Source organism: Alosa sapidissima, chromosome 3, assembly GCF_018492685.1.
Source record: "Alosa sapidissima isolate fAloSap1 chromosome 3, fAloSap1.pri, whole genome shotgun sequence".
Lineage (NCBI taxonomy): Eukaryota > Metazoa > Chordata > Actinopteri > Clupeiformes > Clupeidae > Alosa > Alosa sapidissima.
Window position 1 is genome coordinate 23,685,275 of NC_055959.1, and position 22,088 is coordinate 23,707,362.

Here is a 22,088-nt window from a genome sequence, read left to right on the forward strand (position 1 = left end):
ATACTCTGCTTCGGCTCTCACTCAAAAAGAGCACTCGTCAACAGAAACACTAGAGATGGGGCAGGGCTGTGTTTATTTTTCCCACAAGTTCACCTGAGCAGCAGAATATCTGCAATGGAAGCCTGTTCGCCCTAGAGGGTCTGCACTGTGAGCTGTGGATCATTATGACACTGGGACCCAAAGTCCTGACCATGCACTTCTATTTTTACCCTGTTGGGAGCAAGAACAGCTCTTGAATGACAAAATACACAGACCAACAGACAATATGAAATGATCAGAAAAGCTTTGCTATGATGAGACAAATGATGAGACAAATTTAAAACTAGAAACCTAACAAATATTCTTTCCATACCTCAGCATATTCCTCAAAAGCCAGAGGCATTTTCAGCTAACATGGGTTTACTAAATATAGGTGCACTTACTACCAAAACCTTTGCAATCAATGATTTTATTAGTGAAAAAAATTTGGATTTTCTGTTTCTTGTTGAAACCTGGCTGACTTCAGACAGCGAAGCTGTTCTTGTTGAGACTTGTCCCCCAAATTATAATTTCTTCCACTCAATTAGACAAGGCAAACGAGGTGGTGGAATTGCCTCCATTCTCTCAAACAAATATAGTTGCACACGAGTCAACTTTGGCGAATTCGCTTCCTTTGAGTATATTGCCCTCACTCTGAAGGCTGACCCAGCTGTACTTCTATTAACCTTATACCGCCCTCCTAAACTATGGACTGGCTTTCTCGACCAGTTTTCTGAACTTATGTCGCTCATCATCACTAGCTATGATCGGATAATTGTAAATGGCGACTTCAATATTCATGTCAATAAGACAACTGATGCTAAAGCCAGTAAGTTCCTTAATGTGTTGGACAGTTTAGAGCTAAAGCAGCATGTTACAGGACCCACCCACAACCTTGGCAACACCCTCGATCTAGTCATTTCCAGAGGGATAGAAGTCACAGACTTATCAGTAAATGATATAAATATGTCTGATCATCATTGTGTATCTTTTAATATTGTACTACATACTCCAAAAATTCATCCCGAAATTGCAATCAAATCGCGACTCTTGGACATTAGAGCAGAACAGCAGTTCATAGCTCTTATAGACTCCATAAATTTAGATATTTTACATCATCCCATTGATCAAATGGTAGAGGCTCTCAATCGTGAATTAGGCGCTCTGCTTGACAGAGTGGCACCCTTAAAGACTAAAAAAAGGCCCTGTAGCAAACTGACACCTTGGATGAACGAAAATATCCATGATCTAAAAAGATCATGTAGGAAAGCTGAGAGAACATGGAGAAAAACTAAGTTACAGGTTCACCGTGCCATTCTAAAAGAAAAAATTGCAAATTATAATAGAGCTATTCGGAATGAGAGGAGGAACCACTTCTCTAAGGTAATTGCTGAAAACAGTGGAAACTCTAGGGTGTTGTTCTCTACCATTGATAGGCTATTGCATCAAACACCTTTTGATACACTCAGTCAGGCATCCTCTCTAAGATGCGAAGAATTTGCAGACTTCTTCAAAAACAAAGTCATTTCTATAAGGGAGGCTATTGGTAATACAAGTAATATGTTTGATAGTACACCCAAAAACAGCCCCCCAAAATTAAGGTCCTTTAGCACTATTACTCAATCTGAGCTTGGTAAAATTATAACTCAAACCGGCTCCTCAACATGTGTTTTAGATCCAATCCCTACTACATTCCTCAAAAAAGTATATGATGGCTTAGCTCCCTTTTTTCTCAAGGTAATAAATACCTCATTAGAAACAGGTATATTTCCAACTGCTTTTAAAACCGCTGTTGTGAAACCTTTACTTAAAAAGTCAAATCTTGACCATACCAATCTGAGCAACTACAGGCCTATATCAAATCTATCGTTTTTGAGCAAAGTACTTGAAAAAGTTGTTTGTAATCAGTTAAATACCTTCCTCAACGAAAACAGTATCCTTGAAAAATTCCAATCAGGTTTTAGATCAAATCACAGCACAGAAACGGCTCTAGTAAAAATAGTCAATGATCTCAGACTAGCTACCGACTCAAACAAAGTCTCAATCCTTATTCTTCTGGATTTGAGTGCGGCATTTGACACCATTGATCATAGCATCCTAATTCACCGCCTTGCGAAGTGGGTGGGTCTCTCTGATAATGCTCTAAACTGGTTTCAAACCTACATTACTGGCAGAGATTTTTATATCAGTCTAGGAGATCATGTATCTGAAAAACATGACTTGCCTTTTGGTGTGGCCCAGGGGAGCTGCCTTGGTCCCCTGCTATTTTCTCTATATATGCTTCCATTGGGAAACGTCATAAGTCAACATAATGTAAACTTCCACAGCTACGCAGATGATACCCAATTGTATCTTTCTGTTGAGCCAACTAACCCAGATGGCCTTTGCTCCCTCACTGCATGCCTAACCTCCATTAATCAGTGGATGAGCAAAAACTTTTTGAAACTAAATGATGACAAAACAGAGGTACTTCTGGTTGGACCAAAACTAAAGCGAGATATTATTCTTAGTAATCTGGGGAACTTGGCACACCAGGTCAAACCAAAAGTAACAAGCCTCGGTGTCATCTTAGATGCAGAGTTAAGTTTTAAGCCCCATATCAGTAAAGTTACTCAGACAGCCTATTTCCACTTGAGAAACATTGCCAAAGTGCGGCCCTTTTTAACTCAACAAGATGCAGAAAAACTAATTCACGCCTTTATCACTAGCAGGTTAGACTACTGCAATGCACTTTTCACTGGTCTTCCCAAAAAACATCTAAAGAAATTGGCACTCATACAGAACTCTGCGGCTAGACTTTTAACTAAGACTAAGAAGAGAGAACACATCACCCCTGTGTTGGCTGAACTGCACTGGCTCCCTATTTCCTATAGAATTGATTTTAAGGTTATGTTAATTACTTACAAAGCTCTGAATGGCATAGCACCTTCATATATCTCTGAGCTTTTAATATCTTATCAACCACAAAGGAAACTTAGATCATCCAATTCTAATCTTTTAATCGTACCCAAAGTGCTCCACAAACAAAGTGGAGAAGCTGCGTTTATCCATTATGCCCCCAAACTATGGAACAGCCTGCCTCTGTACATCAAGCAGGCGAGTTCAGTAAATATTTTTAAAAAAGATCTGAAAACATACCTGTACAGGAAAGCTTTTAGTTAACTCATCTTATCCTGTAGACTACATTTTCAGATTATTCCACATCTGCTACTATTGGAGGGCGCAGCCAGCCAGAAGCAGATGGGCTCCCCCTATTAAGTCAGGTTCTGCTCAAGGTTTCTTCCTGGAATATGGGAGTTTTTCCTTGCCACAGTTGCCATATGGCGTGCTTGTGGGGGGTAAGAGGGTTAAGGCTGCCAGTCTTATGACGTCATTTTCTATATTTTTGATATGTTGCTGAGCATATCATAAACAGCAAAGAAAAATGATTGATAATGACTGACTGACTACTATTGTGTTACATGCTTCAAATGTAAAGCACTTTGAGCTGCATTCTGTGTATGAAAGGTGCTATACAAATAAAGCTTTATTATTATTATTATTATTATTATGATGATTAGGCATCAGTATCACCATACACTTGTAATGTGATCAATCTCGGATAATTCACAGGTTATAAAGCCTTAACAAAACACTGATGAATGACCACTGCATGCTTTAACATATTACTATGACCACACTTGCATTAAGATTGATCACAGTGTGGTCAGACAACTTGTGGTTTGCTGCGTGACTACTAGCCACACCCAATGAAACACTCTAGTCTAGTATCATATAAGTGGAGGCAACAGATGTCAACAGGCTGAACTACAAGAGGAGCAAGTAGCCTTAGCGGTCATGCCTCCTGCTCCATTTCACACACACAAACTGTATAGTACTATGGCTGACCCCAACATAGGCATCACTAATGGATGAAAATACAAAACAACAATATTCCACTATAATTTTGTACACAATGGTTGCGTAGTTTAAGTGTAATATGCAATAAATGTCCTCAAGAGTGAGACTGTATGATGACAAATGGTGCTGCACTGGTGTCCTTACTGGTGTCCAGAGGGGTATACTACAAAGCAAGGCAAGTAGGTTAGTGACCTGTTGCGCTAAAGGTCAGGGTTCAGGTGGTTCTGAAGAGCCCAAAAAGTATAAAAGTAATGTCTACAGACCAATCAGTTATCTTGGAAAATGGTGTAACCATACCTGATAGCCTGTCAAATGGTATAGGTGGAGCTCAACCAATTTAATATTGATATAATGATCATAACAATGCTTCAAAGAAACTGATCTATTTAAATGGCCAACACAGTCAGATTGAGAAACCAAGATTATGTACCCATGAAGTAATCCAAGATTATTACCCAGAAGTAATCATTTTTAGCTGTACACCTCTCCATATTATACAACTGGCACTAGTTCCAACACTGCACTGCCCCCAAGATGGAAATGAGTCTGAAGCAGAAATTCTGGTTTAACCAATAAAGTTGATAACCATCATCCTAGTACCAATAACCTCAGATCGCTGGTTCAGGGGGTTTGTCCTGCCGTTTACACAAAGAAAGCCTAGATATGTCTAACCAGCTTCGTAGTATACCCCTCTGGTAAGGGAGGCTGGAGGAAAAAAGCCAGTCAGACACACACAGACAGACAGGCCGACAGACGGGTGAAAGAGGGACGCAGTAAAGTGGGCAGGATCAGCTTGTGTGTCCTAGATTTCTTTTGTCACTGATGATGACACTCCATAATATGCTGCCCGCTGAGAACACCTGTGGTCTCTGCATGTCTCCACACACACACACAATCTCAAAACTACTCAGAATCTCACACAGGCAGCAGGACACATCTCTTAAAAGAAATTGAAAAAAAAAAAAAAGATTGCTCTCAGACGCCCAGGAACAGGATATCCTGTTCATGCACGGACATGTTTCAGTGTCCATCTCAGTACGTCTACTCCTTCTGCTACCCAAGCCCTCCCCTGCCCTACTCCACGGCTCATGGAGTCTGACACACGGGGACCTGCATGTGGGGCCTGGTTGTTCAGCTGGCAAGAAATAAAACCGATCAACAGACAGGGATGGTTACATACAGACCAACATTTCAAGTACCAAACAAAAAAGATTTCCGCCCATCAGCATGGCTACTGTCCTTGCTGAACTGATCAGTTGATCAGAACACTTTCAATGAAAAATTATTTAAATTAAAAATAATTAATTCTTCAAAAGACAGAACAATTTTCAAAAAACTTTCTCAAAATGAGTCAGATCCAGAACAATGTTTGAAAAACACTTTTAATAACATCCTCTCAACAAGGACATCAGCAGATGACTGACAGCATGACCTGATGATCTCCTGCAGTAATGATCTCCTGCAGTAACAGAGAGGGGAGCATATTTGGTACTAATATTTCATGGAAAAAACATCTAGGGTTAAGTCATGAGACTACTTTGGCATGCCTCTTACAGAGACTTTGGATTGTAACTACAATTAATGACATACTGAGAAATTCTTCGGTTCAGACGTAAAAGTGGATGCCCACTAATGTAAAACATGAAGCCACCATATTTCCTTTCCCAAACATGCACCAATTTTCTCCATATCAGTCCTGCTACTCATTTAAACAGTGCTAAACCAAATGGAAATGCAATCTGTACAGCTGTAAGTAAATATTACTAATAGATCCACATCCGCAGCCACTGAACACAAACTGGCAGGTAGTAACATATCATTAATATGGCAATACTGCCCACAACACCATATACTGGCCCAACTAAGACATCATCATCATTCACTGACATTAATTTCCTACACCTCAGTAACAGATCGATGCAGTGCCCAACGAGAGCCTTCCAACTAGCTACAGTCTACTTCTGCCATATTAGGATTCACATGGCAAATTGGCACGTTAATAATGTAACTACCCTCATAATATGTCCCATTGGGAATAGTCAATTCCTCTGTAAAGATTAAACCTGCCTTTATCAGTGATCATCGTGTACCAGAACAAATCTGTTGGTGCTGCAACAAATGATACAACAAATGGCAAGCAACAGCGGCCTTTGTTTCATTAGCATGTAAACAAACGTAAAGCACAAAAGGCCCAGCCATTAAACACGAGCCAACACTGTTCACCTCTGATTTGTCATCAGTGAAGCCTGGGCTTTCACTGTAGGCTGGGTTGGATAGTCAATGATCTAAAGAAAACAGATTAAGACAACAGAGTTTTTCATGAAGCATGAAACCAATAAATATTCAGCAGCTGTGTTTGTTATTCACATATTCTCGTAGTTCACTCACTAACTAGGATTGAACTATATATATATATATATATATATATATATATATATATATATATATATATATATATATATATATATATATATATATATATGTGTGAAAAGCTTCGTTCAAAAACACACATAAACGAGTAGTTCTTCAGGCAGGAGAAGGCAAAGTAGCCAATGTCATTGACTAGTTCCTTTTTTTCACTTAGTCTCTCACTCATTTGTGCACTGCATTGCTTTTCAAATATATAACTCGCATCCTGTGGTGAACGCCCTGTGTCTGGCTCAGTCCCCATTGTGACCAAAGCGGAGTCTAGAACTACAGTTGTGTCCAAAGCTCATCTCTCAGAGTCTGTCTGGGTCTGCCGGTCTCCGTCTCAGACCACCACAGTCTGAATCTCCATCTCGTCGGGGATGGCAGCGATGACAAACTGCTCCTGCTCCATCACCTCCACCTCTTGGGCCTCGCCCTCCGTCACCATGGTGACCGTGGTCTCCGGGGCGGCGGCAGTGAGGATGGTGCCGTCGCCAATGGCGGAGGCCAGCGTGAGGGCCACCTGCTCCGTCAGACTTTCAGGCGTGGCGATGGTGATGGTGTCGCCCGAGTCAGAGATGGTGGCGGTCGTGGTGGACACGTCGTCCTCGCCGGCGACCACGTTGCGCACAATGATCTGGCGCCCACCTCCGCCCCGCTGCTGCGACTGGCTCACGATCTGCTGCACCACCTTCATGATCTGACTACCCATCTGGAACACAGCAAAACAAAACTCTCTCTATGTAGCTATTTATCATATGTAGTTCTGTCGTATGCACTTAATATATCAATAATGTCTCATTGCAATTCATTGTGAAATTGACAAATTTAATTTATAAATTTAACTCGAATTCAAATGTAATTTTAATAAACTCATTCATTGATGCTGTAAATGGAGCTCAGATGCTGACCTGACTCTGAGTGTCCTGCAGCAGGGCCACCTCCTCTGTCTGCACAGACTCCTCTGCAGCTGCCTGCACCAACGGGTAGAGACACAAACTTAGAGGAAGTCACAGATATGTACACACAGTCGAATCCAACAAACTTTTTAAGTTACCATATGGTATGCGGCTAAAAAGAAACGCAGTGTCAGTCTGTCATTAGGTTGGTTCAGCCACTGACCCCCGGACATAAACCCCAAGCAGGCCTCACCCTGATGATGTACTCCTGTGTGTCGGCCACTACAGAGGAGAACTCCACCAGCACAGCGTGGGGGTCTTCGGTAATAATGGCTGCCATGCTCTCTGCTGACACCTGCTGCTCCTTCACCGCCACTGCAACCGCCTGCTCCGACTCCCTCTGGCCTGTATGGCAGCCCCCTGCACGCACACACACACACACATTTTTTTTTTTTTTTAAATTGTGCAATATGAAGCTTTGTGGACTATTATGTATTCTGTTTACTGTGCAACATGAGGCTGGGTGCCATGCAGAAGCAGGGCTAAACACTGTGTTTCTCACACACCTTTGGAGCGCAGGTGCCGGTTGAGCGTGCCATGCTCAGCAAAGCCACGGCTGCACTTGGGGCACTTGAAGGGCTTCTCGCCGGTGTGGTGTCGGATGTGGCGCACCAGCGAGCCCTTCTCCCGGAAGCCACGCGTGCAGTGAGGGCACACGTACGGCTTATCCTGCCCGTGCGTCCTCTGGTGGACCTGCAAGGCATTCTGGGATAGGGTGGAAGACAAGAGGGAGCAAGTGTCAATGCATTCCATAATGACATTCTTTTGGGGAAAACCCTGCAGAATCACACTAAACACGCGTCAACTGATCTAAGTACCCAGAAGTTCGCATCATGCTGAATGAACTTCTAGGCTGCCCGTTATGATTGAAGCAGTGGGCAGAGCCGTCGTCACCCAGACTGGGACTATCAAGCATTTGATGGATACCAGGATGGATCAGACGGATGCTAGGTTGGATACTAAGTTGGATAACATCATGGAGAAGCTCACTGCTTTACAAAGGCAATTGGACCAGAATGGACTAAGAGGGTAGACGTGTAAATTGGAATGCGGCTACCCGTCCCAAGACCAAACAACTACAATCTTATCTGCTTTTGGCACCCCTTAACCAGCACTGGCCTTGGCCAAGGCCGCTGCTGGAAAACAACTCCCCCGGAAGAAGAGCACTGCAGCGAGACGCTCTTGCATCCCTTTCCCCACCCCCCACAGACACCTGCTGATTGTGGACTCTAACTGGGACATGACCAAGGCTGTCTCCATAGCAACTTGCTGTGTTATCGCTTTGACAATCCTGCGGACTGAGGCACTAAGATTGTGGTACCAGGCGGAGTGCTTCACCAGGCCTACACATACATCTAACATATATACAGACATGCAGTCACCCCCCCCACTACCCCCATCCCACGCCTTCGCCGCTTTGTACCCCCAGTCTGTCAAGCGGGTCTGTGACCAGCGCCGCAATGGCTGCAGGACCAGATGGCTGCCTGCCTGCACTGGTATCCCTCCACTCCCTTTTTTAAAGGGAGTGGAGGTTCGTAACAACAGTTGCTTTAAACCTCTGCAGAAGTTATGTCTCATTTGCCTAGTCCTAAGCGAAGGCTAACCAGAGATGGCTAGTACAAAGGCAAACTAAACGCCATCGTTTTGGTTGTTAGTTCACTGTCGACGGCATTTTCATGAAACACCCAGTACATGTGCATACTCACAAGGTCTGCCACCTCTCCGCGATTGGCTATTGAGAAAAGCTTTGTTCGAAATCAGAGACATTCCCCCCGCCCTATTTTCCCCTGAACCCAGGCGTATTCCTCTAGACTACGTGTCAACATGCCTGACCTGCCACTGTGTGCGTACTTCACTTTCCTGGTTAGGAGGACAACCTTGTGGTTACGGTATTTTTCTGACCTTGGTCTTGTAGGCCTTGTCGCAGCGGTTGCAGTGGAAGGGCCGCTCGTCAGAGTGGGCGCGCATGTGCTCACGCACGTGCCCAATGGTCTTGTAGAGCTTGCCGCACTCGCCGCACTTGTAACGCCTTTCGCTCAAGTGCACCTCCATGTGCTTCTTCAGCAGGTAGCCCGTCAGGAACTCCTTCTGGCACACCATGCACTTAAAGGGCTTGTAGCCTATGAGAGAGAGGAGCTTGATAAATCTCTCTCACATCTTCACCTTGGTCATCTCAAACACCCGTTATTGCAAACATACAGAGTTAACCAAACAACTCTGCTCTAAACTTCCGACCAACAGATGAACATTTCTCAGAACTCAATCGCCAACATTCAGCTTTTTTCAAATGACTGATGTGTACAGTATAGCAGAATGCTTCTGCTGTTTAACTAGGCGAGGTGAAGAGAGATGAGGAGGGTTAGACGCTCACCCAGGTGACCTTTGACATGGAAACGAAGGTAATTCAAAGCTTTGAACACCCGATTGCAGTGAGGACATTTGTGGAGCTTTGCAGGCACTGGCTCTCCCTCCTTCTCAGAAGTTTCCTGCAGAGGAAAAGTTAAATTATTATAAAACAAGTTTTCCTCAAGGTAATTTATGTTGTTAATCAGATCTTCATATACTTCTTTGCATGAACAGTGAACAGAAAAACGAAAGATTTTTCTATTTCAGGAAGGAAAATATAAATGATCCCTATTTCCTGTATATCTACTTTTCAACCCTATTTCCTCGTACCCTTCAACCTCTGGACACAATGTTCTGGGAAAGTGTTGATACAAATATGGCCAAAACACTCTACACTTTAACTATGTTTGAAGTCGCTGATGTGCTCTAGCTTTGGGCTGGAGTGCGGGGGCTGATCAGTTCTCTTACCTCAGAGCTCAGCGCAGTGTCGTCCTCCATCTCTACACACTCCTCGGACAGCTGAATGTCGGGGACACGGCTTTCGGTCTCGGGGGTCTGCAGGGCCAACCCGGCGGCCCGGCTCTCTACGGGCCCTGGCACTGGCTCCACGTCTGTCTCTGTGCTGGCGTCCGCCTCCAGGGCGATGCCCGAGTTGATAATGGCCTGGCAGATCAAATTGTTGCTCTCCTCAGTGGGATCAGGCTTAGGCTGGACAACCTCCTGGAAAAAGAAGTCCAGAAAATATGCTATTATTGTCGCCTGTAATGTTAAATGCCTGTATGTCCCCATCTATTTGTACATTTGAAATAATTGCCTGAGAGACCTCGCAATGACTTTGGTGGACAAAACTGCTGAAATTTGGATTTATCCTCTGAAGAATATTTGACAGCATTCTACCCACGTGCTTCTGCTTTTGGATTGAGAATTCAACCTCTCAGTATCAGGGGAAGTGACACCACCCTTCAGCACACTGTTTGGAGAAGCAACACCCACCTGCTGGGCCTGTCCTGGATCCTGCACCATCTGAATGTGGATGAGCTCCTGGGTCTCCTCCACCACACTGACCTCCTGCACTGGCTGAGCCTCCGTCTGGGGCAGGATGGAGGTAGTCTGCTGCTCCGCCACAGACTCTACTAACAGACAAGCCACCATTACTACACCAGTCTAAGCTCAGAACAGGCCACAGAATACACTCAGGACCAGTGCTAAATGTGCTTCTATCACACACAAACCATCAAACAAACTTTATATCACAATCAAATTCAACAAAACATTGATCAATTTGAGAATACCCTAAAAGGCACTTTCACTGGGTGTTCACTGTCACGTTTCAGAAGGTACTCGTCACCTTTCCGGACGCCATCCTTGCCAACGAGGATCTCCTTGCACTGGCTGAAGCGGATCTTCTCTGTGCACGGGGTAATGGACTTCATGTGTCGGGTCAAGGCCCCCGATTCTCTGAAGGAGAGGCCGCAGAGATTGCACCGATAGGGTCGCTCATCTGGATGGTCAGACGGGGGGCGGAATGGACACAAAGTTAGCCTGGGGCCTGAGGAGGGGAACAGTGGACGTCTGGCTGGTAGCATCTGGTGTTGGTTCTCACCTGTGTGCCGGCGATTGTGGCGTATCAGTGAGCCCTTGGTTCTGAAAGAAGTGCCACACAGGTCACAATGGAAGTCTTTCTTCTCACTATGGGTGGACATGTGCGTCCTCAGGATGTTGGGCTGCAAAAAAAAAAAGAACTGTTTTTATGCTTTGCGCTTTTAGAAGTACAAAATGAACTTTGTTCTCTATAACACAACGCACCGTTTTGAAGGTTTTCTCACAGAGCTGGCAGACGAAGCGTCCCTCATCATTCACCCTTAACACAAGCTTAGAGCCGTCTGAGCCTTCAGAGGCCTGGACCCCTTGATCGCTAGACTCCACATCCTGAGATGTTGCTTGCTGGGAAACTTCAGCAATGGCTTTGTCTGCATAAAAAAATTTAACATTTCATGTTTGAAGTGGGGTGGAGCTTCATCATATTTGGTGTAAGATTTTGGCAGGAAGTGCACAGAGTAGGTCTGAAACAAGATGTAGGACGAATATGTTCATAGTGAAGCCAACAAATACTTTACACTCACCAGGATCCTCAGGTCTGACCTGCTCGACTGAAGACAATATGCCACTGTCATTTAGCGTGGCTGGAGAATTTCCGTCATCAGCAATCTGTCATGATAAAGACCACTGTTTATTCACCAAACTACTTTACAGAGAACAACCTCAAAAGTCACAGATTCAGGGATGACCTTATGGAACCATCATAGTTGACCACCCTATACCCATATTTATGCAAGTACCTGACTCTCCTTATTCGGCTGTTCTTGAGAACGCTGACAGCTCCGACGCAGCTTATGCTGTATGAAGGCCTCCAATAAGGAGAATTCCTCCTGACAGCGTCCACATTTGTGCACATCTTCATCTGGAAAACAGTGGCAATATGAATCTAGTGAAGAGCTGCACCCCGTTATGTATCCTAACGTTATTACGACAGCTCCTTCACCAGAGCGAAAGCCATATCAGACCTGGCTTAGCAAGACCCTAAACAATGTTTTCATTGATACAGCAACAACTTTATGATGCAAGTTAACGTCACAGGCTAGCCAACAAAGCATCTTCGATGGCATTACGAATTTACCATATAACGTTAGGGTAGCCCTTACCTCCGGTCGAAGTCCTCTGAAAAAGCCAATAACCATTTTCAGTTTGTAGCCTACACCACAATGTATCTGCTTGTCCACCTCTCTTTTTGGCCAAGAAGTAACACTAACGTGAACAGATATGCTAGATAGCGAACGTTAGCAGTAACGTTAACGTTAACTAGAAAGACTAACGTTATGTGGCCCAAAGACCTTTGGAAATATCAAACCTACTGATTAATACCTATCTGTGAAACTAATAGTAAACTAAAATTATTTAACCAGAACAATACCATGGGCGAAAACTCGTAAGCTTAAGTAACACCCAGAATTCGTAAGACAAGGCAATGTACGCTAACGTAGACATTCTCTGACGTTATGCTAACGCGGTCATTATTCCAGCTAGGTTAGCAAGCTAGCCATCATTTTAGCTTGTCGCCAATTTCAGAATCAAGGCCCATGATGTGAACGAAGTGTTGGGTTGGTTTCATGCATTATAACAACAATTTTGAATAAAGAATAGCATGTACCCTCGTCTCCCAGTGTGGTTTCAATAGTGATGATGTTGCCGTGATCCGTTTGCCCGTTCCCTGTTTCTGCCGTATTATTATTTTCTAGTTTCATGTCGTATGGTTCGAGTTCTCCGTCTCTGTCGCAACGCTAGAGCAATGAAAACATGGCGGATTTACGACCTCGTAGTCATAACAACTAAAAAAGCAACTTTTGCAAAAATGGATTTCAGCAGTTTGACCTAGGCTACAACTAAATGAAGAACAATATTTTACACCGGACAAAATACAAATGCATGTTATTTCAAAATAATCGTTTATTAAAATGTAAATGACATTTGATGTCTGAAGAGAGATAACCCACTAATATTAGTGACAACAGTGCCCCCCAGGCCTATGGAATGAATAAAAAATGTGGGCCCTGCCTAATTTTGTACAGCGAGCAGGCATAGATGGATATACTATAGCATACTTCCAAAATATTAATCATATTATCGGTAGGCGACGGCGTACAGTAGCAACAACACACACAAAAAAAATAATATATATTTTTCATATCCCATTTTTCACTTTTGGGACACAACATTATAGTAATCTTATAGGAATCTTAAAGGAATACTACTGTAGACATACTATAGCGGTTATAGAATATTATAGAGGTATTACAGAACATCACAGTTATGTTCTGCCATCACAGTTATGTTCTGTAATACCTTTATAATATCCTATAGCCACTATAGTATTTCTGTAGTAGTCTTATAGTACTTCTATAGTATGTCCCAAAATACTATAGTATTCCTATAAGATTCCTATAATATTTAGTCCCAAAATACTATAAGATTCCTATAGTACTTTTCCCTAAGGTTTTTTTTATGGATAACTCCAGCCTGGTTACACACCACCACACCCCTCATTCACAAACACCTCAGATTCTATATGTCAGTTTTTGTTTAAACAACCCAATTCCTCAGCAACATCTCTGTGCAAAATGTCCATTAAAAAAGGATATTAATTTCTGTCTTCCCAAAAGACAATCTTCTGTCCACTGATTTTGAAGCTATGAATGAGTTTATTTTGAGCAATGCCATGTAGTTTAAAATTGCTGCGTTTGCCGCTTATACTTTAGGTTACATCCTAATCAAATCTTTTGGGATTTTGGACGTCCTAGGCGCTGACTGATGCTCTGTACATCTTGCACCATCATCCGGAGCATGTCCATATTGTGGTTGACATTCTCCTCCATCCATTCCTCAACCGTGTCTGGAAAGAAGATGGTTTCCATTTTAGAGTGGAGGTTCTCCATCACAGCCTCCCATTGCTTCAGTTTCCTAGAAAAACAAAATAGTGGAACCGTATCTCAGACCCATCAGCAATTTTTTTTTTTATGCTAAAAGCCCCTGAGCAAGAAGATGTGTAATCAATTTCTAATTATGTTTTGTTGTGTGCACATGCATATTGTTATTATGCATGTTGTTACTAACCTTGTTAGCTTATGTTGGAATAAGCCTATATTTCGTGGATTTCCAAAGCTGTACTTGCGATGATACCGACTATAAGCCCCTCTCAGGTTTCTGCATCACAGAAAGAAAACATAATTGAGAGGGTAATAAAATGTGGGTTACACATTAATGTACAAGTACACATACTGCATTTATAGATATGTATCACACATAATGTTATCCTCATGAAGTACATGAAGAATAGAGTTACCTATCCTGCAAGAGGTCATCCACTGATGATTGGAAATCTATGTGGATACGGTGCACCAGGTGATAAAGCTCAACTCCAGCAAAGGTACCAGTGCCATAACTGTAGAGTATCAAGCGTGGTTAGAGTAGAGCTCGCCAAAGATATTGTTTAAGAATAGATATGTGTTGATGTGTTATATACCGTCTGTGCATACCATAAGTCTTTGTCCAGTTTTATTTCACAGCCCAAGATATGGTGAACCTCTGCTTTTGCCTCGTCATTATAAGAACCTGAACACACACACACACACACACACACACACACACACACACACACACACACACACACACACACACACACACACACACACACACACAAACATTATATTGTCAGCCTTTTTGAATCTTACTCTTATCCAACCCTGGTCGACCACTCCCTCTGTCACCATGACACCTACCATACTTAAGCGTCTGGAGACACACCGCTAGGGAAGGGATCCCTACTGGGAGCAGCTCACACAAGACAGAGAAGTGTTCATACCTGCAAAGCATTTAAGGACTCAGCTATAGTATGAACTCCAGGACACTAGTAAGAGTCAAATGGTGTTTCAGTCTCAAATTAGATTGCTGTAGCAAACATTGACCAATAAATTTCACACAGGCATCGTAGTGCGGCAGATTAGTGAAACAATCGTTCATTTTGTGATACAAGCATCAAACTTGGCACAAATATTATTTGAGACCCACTTTATCCAAAAAGCACATTAGCCACGCAAAAAATCCAATATGGCTGCCATTTTCCAAGATGGCCACCATTGAAAGCCATTATACTTGGTTTTTGACTTTCGATTGGGATTGGATAATTACATTTTGATGATCTTGATATCTAAATATAGGTAAAAGGGTCTGGATAAAGATAAAATGTCAAAGAATGTGTTAAAGGAGAATTCCGGTGTGATATTGACCTAAAGTGTGTTTAAACATGATACCGAGTGTGAACGTATGTCTCATAGCTCACCTCGGCTTGTCCCCTGCACTCAGAAATCTGGCGCTAGTTAGCCAATGCTACCAACAGTGTTTCGTTGCGGTGCCTCGGGCATCGACCTAGCCATGCAAATAAATCACTGTATTACACCATTTACGAGGCTCAAAGTATCTCCATACTTCATTGGTAGACTTCCGAGGGCCTTGACATTTCAAACGAGACATGGAGAACTTTGAAAAAGCACTGGTAGTTTATTTACGAGACGATTTATACAGACAGTACCTTAAGGAATTTTACCGTTCGACGCCATCTTGAATTTAGTCACGATAAGTCGAGCAACGAGTACGAACAAACAGGTATAATAAAGGATCAGATTCCAAAAATAATTCCGTGAAAATGCATGGATTCAGTTGCTTCCAGTAGCAGCAACTGGAATCCATGCATTTCCACAGAATTATTTTTGGAAGTTTGCTTCTCTGAAAGACCTGATCAAAGAGAACCAATTGCATTGACATCACAAGCTCCCAGTTTCTTGTCACACCAGTCTTCCCAACTTAAAGAATTATGGCCTTGATCGATATTCAAGAGAGAGAATAAATGATATTTGAGTGAGAAAGAGGATCAACGATATTCGAGAGTGAGCTTCGATAAACGATTTTCGAGTGCAGTCCAACTATTCCTGGCCGCCATCATGGAAACTAGCCTTGAAATAGATTTCTTTCTTTGCACCATTTATTTTGCCATGTTAAAATACATACAAATTGATGAAGTCCTACAGCAAAAACTTTTTTCTTACATTTGATGTAGTGGCCATCTTGGAAAATGGCCGCCATGTGTGATTTTCAGGTGGCTAATGTGCTTTCCTCAAAAAGTAGGTTCTAGTGATTATTTATGCCAATTTTGGTGCTTGTATCACAAAGTGAACGATTGTCCTGGAATATGGACTTAACTGCCGCACTAGCGGCTGTTCAGTTGCAAAATGTGAGGTCGTTGGGCATAACTTTGTTTTTAGTACTGCTTGAGTTAATGCTATCAAATTGTTTTCTCACCTTTGCCAGCCGGTTAGTATTACACCGTCTAGAGTTAAGTCAGGATAGCTGCTCATGGAAAATATAATGTCCAGCCAAGACAAGTGGTTATGTAGGTGGATTCCAAATGGTGTCCACCTCTGGTCAGGTCCTGATGCCCCTTTAAATGCACTTGCAAACCACACATGCTTGAACCCAGCATCCTGGTAGTTAGATAACCAGCCACCTTTAAACAAAATCACAAGCATTGTTATATTAGTTTTACAATGATTTAAGTTCATTCCTGTGTGGTATTTTTTATGTGTATCACTTTTATCTATTAATATAAGATATAGAGGATGACACATACTTATGGCTTTGAGGTCCAGTTCTGGTAAATATTTCCAAACCACTGGAGCTGCTAGTTTTGGCAAACCTGAATCTGACAAATACAATTCTCCAGTTATTCAGTAGTCAGGTTAACAGACAATAATCTATTAATGATTATAGGAAGCAAAATAATAATTATAGTAAAAGCTTACATAAATATTCCATTAACTAATTTTGATCTTTGCACAAGGTACTATGAAGCCTTTAAAGAAACCTCTAAGGATTATAACAAAAACGGACAGACAGAGAATGTGTTCTTGAACCGGTTCCATTCAGAATTCTTTGAACCAAATGGTGCTTATCTATGAACCAGCCTGCATTTTCACCAATTTTGAACTGAACCAAGGATGCGTTATCAACAATGGGTGTTGCCTGCCAAACAAAAGGTAATGAGATGAATGAACGGGCGAATTATATGAACGGTTGTCCCGTAAAAAACGAAATTAGCTGTGTAAAATGTTAGTTAGCATCTGCAGTGTATCGTAGTTGACTATTTTTGTTTACTCATGGCAATAGTTGATATGGAGGGAATTTTTTTTTGTTTGTTTGTTTTTTTTGTTTTTGCTCTGAATGGTTCAAATGTTGGTTCACGAACGGGAACAGAACCGGTTCTCTGTCGGTGGAAAAAGGCTATAAGAGGTTTGAACTGAAGCACTGTAGGAGCAGAGCAGGGTAATGCTTCACTTGGATATTGTGCAGAGGGTAGCCAGAGACCAGGCTATTTCTCAGAGAGGAGACTGAAATAATTTAGTCTGTACCTTTCAATGCATTAACGCTGATCTTCCTCAGCATGTCATCCCAAATAAGCAGTTTCACACTGGGCCAGGTCTCAGTCATGAACCTTCCCACAGCAGTAACATGACTGAGGTAGAGGTGCCCAAGCTCCTCAGAGTCCTGGCCCTTTCCTAGGCCAAACACCTGCAGAGCAAGAGAAGGAAAACAGGTTTAGATGGATACATGCAAAAGACAACCTCATCAAAAAGATTCTCTGCTTGGCCCCCTACAATGATCGTTGTGTTCCACTGAACACCACAGGAGGTCAGCATAGTCATGTCTGTCAGAATTCACATCCATTCACTGATTTAGTTGGAGATATAGGGCCCTGCAGATTATAGTCAATCTCCTTTTGTCGTGCATCCAAAGCTGATGACACTGTAAACTCCATGAGATCAACCTTTCACAGCCTGTTGCTGAGCCCTGTCCCAGCTGACCTCATCACATCCGATGTGGAAGTGCTGGGCTTCTGGATGTAGCTTCATGACCTGTGCCAGCATGTCCTTCAGCAGTGCTAGGGAGCCGGGAACACGCGGATTCAGGCTGTTGGGGAACTCTGCCACCTCCCTTAAGTCGAAATATTTGTCATGCTTCAAAACAAACTGTAACAAGGAATAAAGAGAGTAAAAATGTTTTTTTTCCAGCAAACACTGTCTGCGTTCTCATGAAAAGGCATTTAAATACAGGTAAAAATGATATATTTGAATGCAGTGGAAAATGCACCACTGCCCAAGGTCTTTGAATGGTCAAAATCATTAGGAGTGGTGTACCTCAAGGTGTCCAAATGTTTGCACCAGTGGAATAATCTCGAGGTTACTGATCATCGCTAGTCGCTTTATTTCCATGATGTCTTTCACACTGTTAAATGGAAAAGCAGCATTCAACCTGTATTTAGTTCTCAGAAACTCATTAAGGGCAGCCTCATATTCAATTTTCAGCAACTCGTTTTATTGGTATTGGTATTATCAATAGCATTTGCTAATCAACTGACAAAAAAAGAATGTGCCTATGATCTTTTATTTATTTTTTTTCTGGCACAAAGCAATTATTACTTTTGTTCCATAACTACTTAAACACTACCAATAGCAACTTCAAATTGTGTCTACAGTATGATCTAAATCAAATTGACTTTTTGGACCTCACCATAATGAAAAATAAGGAAGTACATAAACACTACTGTTTTCCACAAACAAAGTTTCAAAGATGTGCACTAAAATAAAAACAATGGGAAAAAAGGATACATAAATTGCAACATGACCTTTGTGGTGTACTAGCCTGGCCCCGCCCACAATGTATTAAAAGTAACATTATAAGAATAGCAAAAGTAGGCCTATATGTCAGCAGTATAGACAGATATGTACAGTTGACTATGGAGTATGCTCAGATGAAGACAAGTTTGTCGCAACACGTAAGCCTTTGAGGATTTTGGTAAGACTTTCACTTTCTTGTGGCTCAGAAGATTAACAAGTCTAACCAACTTTTCTGAAATGCTAAACATGCCCTTGATTCCAAAGAGCTAGGGATGTCCCGATACCAATTCTTTTTTTTTTTCAAACCGAGTACGTATGAGTATTTACATTTGTGTACTTTCCAATATTGAGTACCGATATTTCCACCACAAAATAACTAGCATAAAATTGCAATGAATTTCTTTCTTTGCTCTGGTTGTTAAAATAACCCTAAAATAAATATAGCCTAAAAAATAATAAGTAGCCTATCAAATAAAATATATAATAGCAGGCTATTTCAAACCAAAAATAAACAAACAATTATGTCCAAAACAAGCCTCCACACTGGCACTGTCCCCATATCTTAATTAAACAAAATATTAACTAGACTATTTTGCACCGTCTCTCTCAATACAATCTGATAGGGCAACAAAACATGTACTCATGTGACCCTACTGTAGAGACCTTTGTACGATTGGTGTGGCTCCTTTAAGTGCGTGGAGCAAGTGGCTACTCAATGAGAGGAGAAGAGAGATGCTGCTGCTGCAAGCAGAGCCCGCATAAAGATTGCTGCCTAAGCAGAGTTAGTGAAGGAGCAGTGTTTCCCATACATTGACTTATTTGTGGCGGCCCACCACAATATCAACATTTACCACCACACAATGATTTTCCAGGTTGTACTAAATTGTGCTTAAATCTGGTTAGCATCATAACCACGCTGTGCTAATTTGTTAAAACTGTTCTATTCAAGTTAATTCTGCAAACCAACCACTACAAATGGAATTCAATACTGTGGTCAACACTGAGGAGACTTGCAATGTTTAAACTATTGGCCATTGAATAAAGCGGTGATCTCTCGCACAATACGTCTTGCATCTGCCTGTTACTCATGACTTACAGTTGAAGTGAACTGGGCTGGAGCATATAATGTGAGCTAACAAAACACTATGCAAATTAGATTTATCTACTGCAACGGAAATTCCATGGAGTTTGTTTTGTAGGCTACTTATCCCCAACTAGTGAGAATGCAGAGCTACACCAACACACCAGCCACGTACAACAACAACAACTACACTCAACTGAGTGTATGCCACATGCATAGTTTAGGTGAGCTATACTTTAAACGGAGAACCATTTGTGCCAGGGTATTACAGTAGCTGTGTAGATTCAACGCAGATACATGAATCTAGTTAGTTGCATGTTTTTGAAGCAAGACTAAGCGTCGCGAGTAGGCTACATGAAAGCATAACGGCAGTGTCTTGAAAGCAGCAGCTAAGCTAATATGATTTAGGGGAAACAGTGTAATTAAGTGGTATCGGTGGGTGGAATCGGTGAATTTTTTATTAGTACGAGTATGGGCCCAGTATCAGCCCGATCCCCGATACCAGTATCGGTATCGGGCCATAATGTGCCTGTTGACATGGCATCTGACCTGTATGCAAATGAGGATCTTAGACGAGTAAGGTTCCCATCATATGGAAACATGTCTTCATATTCCATCAGAACTGCACTTGCTCCAAGAGAAGAAAAGAGAGGGAAGATCTAGAAGGCACATCATGACAAAAAGTAATGAGACTGCCTGTTCAGCTGGTAGTAGGCCTACATTGTTGTTCCTCACACAAAGATGCATTCACTCCCATGCCACCCATGTCACCTACCTGTTCGAGATATTTCACTTTTGGCGCGGCACCTTTCAGATCTAAGTGCACGATGCGCCGTAGATCATTGATGGATCTTTGTGGCTCACTTGGCAGCTCTTCTTCTGATTTTGAAAGCTTTGGCATCTCCTCAACCTCAGCCTTGTGCTTTGCCTGTAGCTTTGCGTAGTCCTTTTCTCCATGAGGAGCCCTATGAAGGGCCCCTGATTTCAGTCCATTCACATCGCTTTTCTCATCCTGAGCAAGGTTGTTACCCCAGAGCCCCCTGTTCTGCTGAGTGGAAGCCCTCTCAACTATTTTTCTTCCATCACTGGAAACATAAATGAGTTGTGAAATTAGAGTGTGTCTTAATGACAAAAGTGGCAAGCAAGCAGTTCATGAGAATGCATTCAACAGTTATAGGACACATGTCATATTCATTCTATAATTAATTGTTAATTAACTATCTGTAATTAATTGTAAACATAAGACTTTCAATAGAATTACTCTATAATAATACTGTTATGATTATTGACCTAGATGCCTCAGTATATGTAGGCTAAAGAAAAATCATTGACTTTACCTCTCATGAAGAAAATACCTCATTGCAATCCAAAGAAACAGACAAAAAACAAACACCCTCAGTGCCTTCTGTTTCAGCATAGTTGAACCAGCCTAAAATAAAGCAAAACAAGAGTGGCTAAATTGTGTAGGCTATGCCTTGAGTGAAAGGAAAATAAAAATCCCGTGAGGTTAATTAATTAAGAATTAATTATTCATGTAACTAAATGTTTATTAAGGCATAGAGAATGATACTGTTGTCAATAGACCTTAACCTGCGAAGACCACAATACCTTTGAAGCACGCCTTTAGCGACACTGCCAAATCAGTCGTTAAGCCGTTGTCAGGTCATTGATCGTTCAATGTCTGTAGCTTATTTCGAATGCAGAAACGACGTTGGAATAGGCCTCTACTAAAATCACGTTGGCACCACTTCACTCATCAATTATTCCGTCCGCTTACTTAGACATAGCCTACACCTGTAGATCTGGGTTGCTTGTAGGCTAGCCTCCAAGTGAAAGTTGAATTTTTAACGGCAGCTAGACAAGTGAAAGTCTACCCTACTTCCTAGTTACCCAGCACCTACAGGTGTGCTATAACGCGGGAATGATACCAAAAACCTCAGTGGATCAAACGTCATGAGCCATGACCAATCTACCAGGCACGTTCAGGGTTCTGTCATGCAATGACAAAGTTGCAGTTACACTTTCCTCGTCTGTGTTTACAGTGCAATGGGGGAACAGGTTAGGCTAGACGCGCCCTGCTGCGGGACCTGCCAG

The 22,088-nt window shown here is 42.1% G+C and overlaps 2 protein-coding genes across 4 annotated transcripts; both read right to left on the reverse strand.

Annotated features, from left to right (window-relative positions):
* Window positions 1-6,402: 6,402 nt before the first annotated feature.
* Window positions 6,403-13,021, reverse strand: e4f1 (E4F transcription factor 1). 2 transcript variants are annotated; one of them, XM_042087805.1, is made up of 14 exons: window positions 12,841-13,021; window positions 11,972-12,093; window positions 11,756-11,840; window positions 11,439-11,602; window positions 11,236-11,356; window positions 10,981-11,133; window positions 10,626-10,762; window positions 10,101-10,352; window positions 9,658-9,772; window positions 9,189-9,406; window positions 7,793-7,991; window positions 7,480-7,646; window positions 7,239-7,301; window positions 6,403-7,039 (listed from the first exon to the last, which is right to left on the reverse strand). In XM_042087805.1, the coding sequence occupies exons 1-14, from the start codon at window positions 12,932-12,934 to the stop codon at window positions 6,671-6,673; spliced, it is 2,259 nt and encodes a 752-aa protein (XP_041943739.1). In that variant the 5' UTR covers window positions 12,935-13,021; the 3' UTR covers window positions 6,403-6,670. The 2 variants fall into 2 exon arrangements, with proteins under 2 accessions (XP_041943739.1, XP_041943738.1); XM_042087804.1 differs by having other exon boundaries at window positions 10,626-10,765.
* A 97-nt stretch (window positions 13,022-13,118) lies between these two features.
* On the reverse strand, window positions 13,119-21,994 carry zgc:113333 (beta-N-acetylhexosaminidase). 2 transcript variants are annotated; one of them, XM_042087810.1, is made up of 14 exons: window positions 21,603-21,994; window positions 21,332-21,423; window positions 20,770-21,079; window positions 20,544-20,653; window positions 18,434-18,521; window positions 18,101-18,265; window positions 17,648-17,807; window positions 16,870-16,941; window positions 16,542-16,746; window positions 14,966-15,048; window positions 14,723-14,798; window positions 14,530-14,628; window positions 14,301-14,390; window positions 13,119-14,079 (listed from the first exon to the last, which is right to left on the reverse strand). In XM_042087810.1, the coding sequence occupies exons 2-14, from the start codon at window positions 21,409-21,411 to the stop codon at window positions 14,070-14,072; spliced, it is 1,548 nt and encodes a 515-aa protein (XP_041943744.1). In that variant the 5' UTR covers window positions 21,412-21,423; window positions 21,603-21,994; the 3' UTR covers window positions 13,119-14,069. The 2 variants fall into 2 exon arrangements, with proteins under 2 accessions (XP_041943744.1, XP_041943743.1); XM_042087809.1 differs by having other exon boundaries at window positions 13,119-14,147; window positions 21,603-21,992.
* Between the last annotated feature and the right edge of the window lie 94 nt (window positions 21,995-22,088).

Excerpts from the sequence above, each read along its gene's own strand:
- e4f1 (XM_042087804.1), bottom strand. The coding sequence starts at position 12,934 with ATGAAACTAGAAAATAATAATACGGCAGAAACAGGGAACGGGCAAACG. Across the intron at positions 11,134-11,235 it reads CCACAATCGCCGGCACACAG|ATGAGCGACCCTATCGGTGC; the intron begins GTGAGAACCAAC and ends CTGACCATCCAG. Across the intron at positions 10,766-10,980 it reads CAAGGATGGCGTCCGGAAAG|TAGAGTCTGTGGCGGAGCAG; the intron begins GTGACGAGTACC and ends CTTGTCTGTTAG.
- zgc:113333 (XM_042087809.1), bottom strand. The coding sequence starts at position 21,411 with ATGCTGAAACAGAAGGCACTGAGGGTGTTTGTTTTTTGTCTGTTTCTT. Across the intron at positions 14,391-14,529 it reads GATGACCTCTTGCAGGATAG|AAACCTGAGAGGGGCTTATA; the intron begins GTAACTCTATTC and ends TCTGTGATGCAG. Across the intron at positions 14,148-14,300 it reads TTCCAACATAAGCTAACAAG|GAAACTGAAGCAATGGGAGG; the intron begins GTTAGTAACAAC and ends TTGTTTTTCTAG.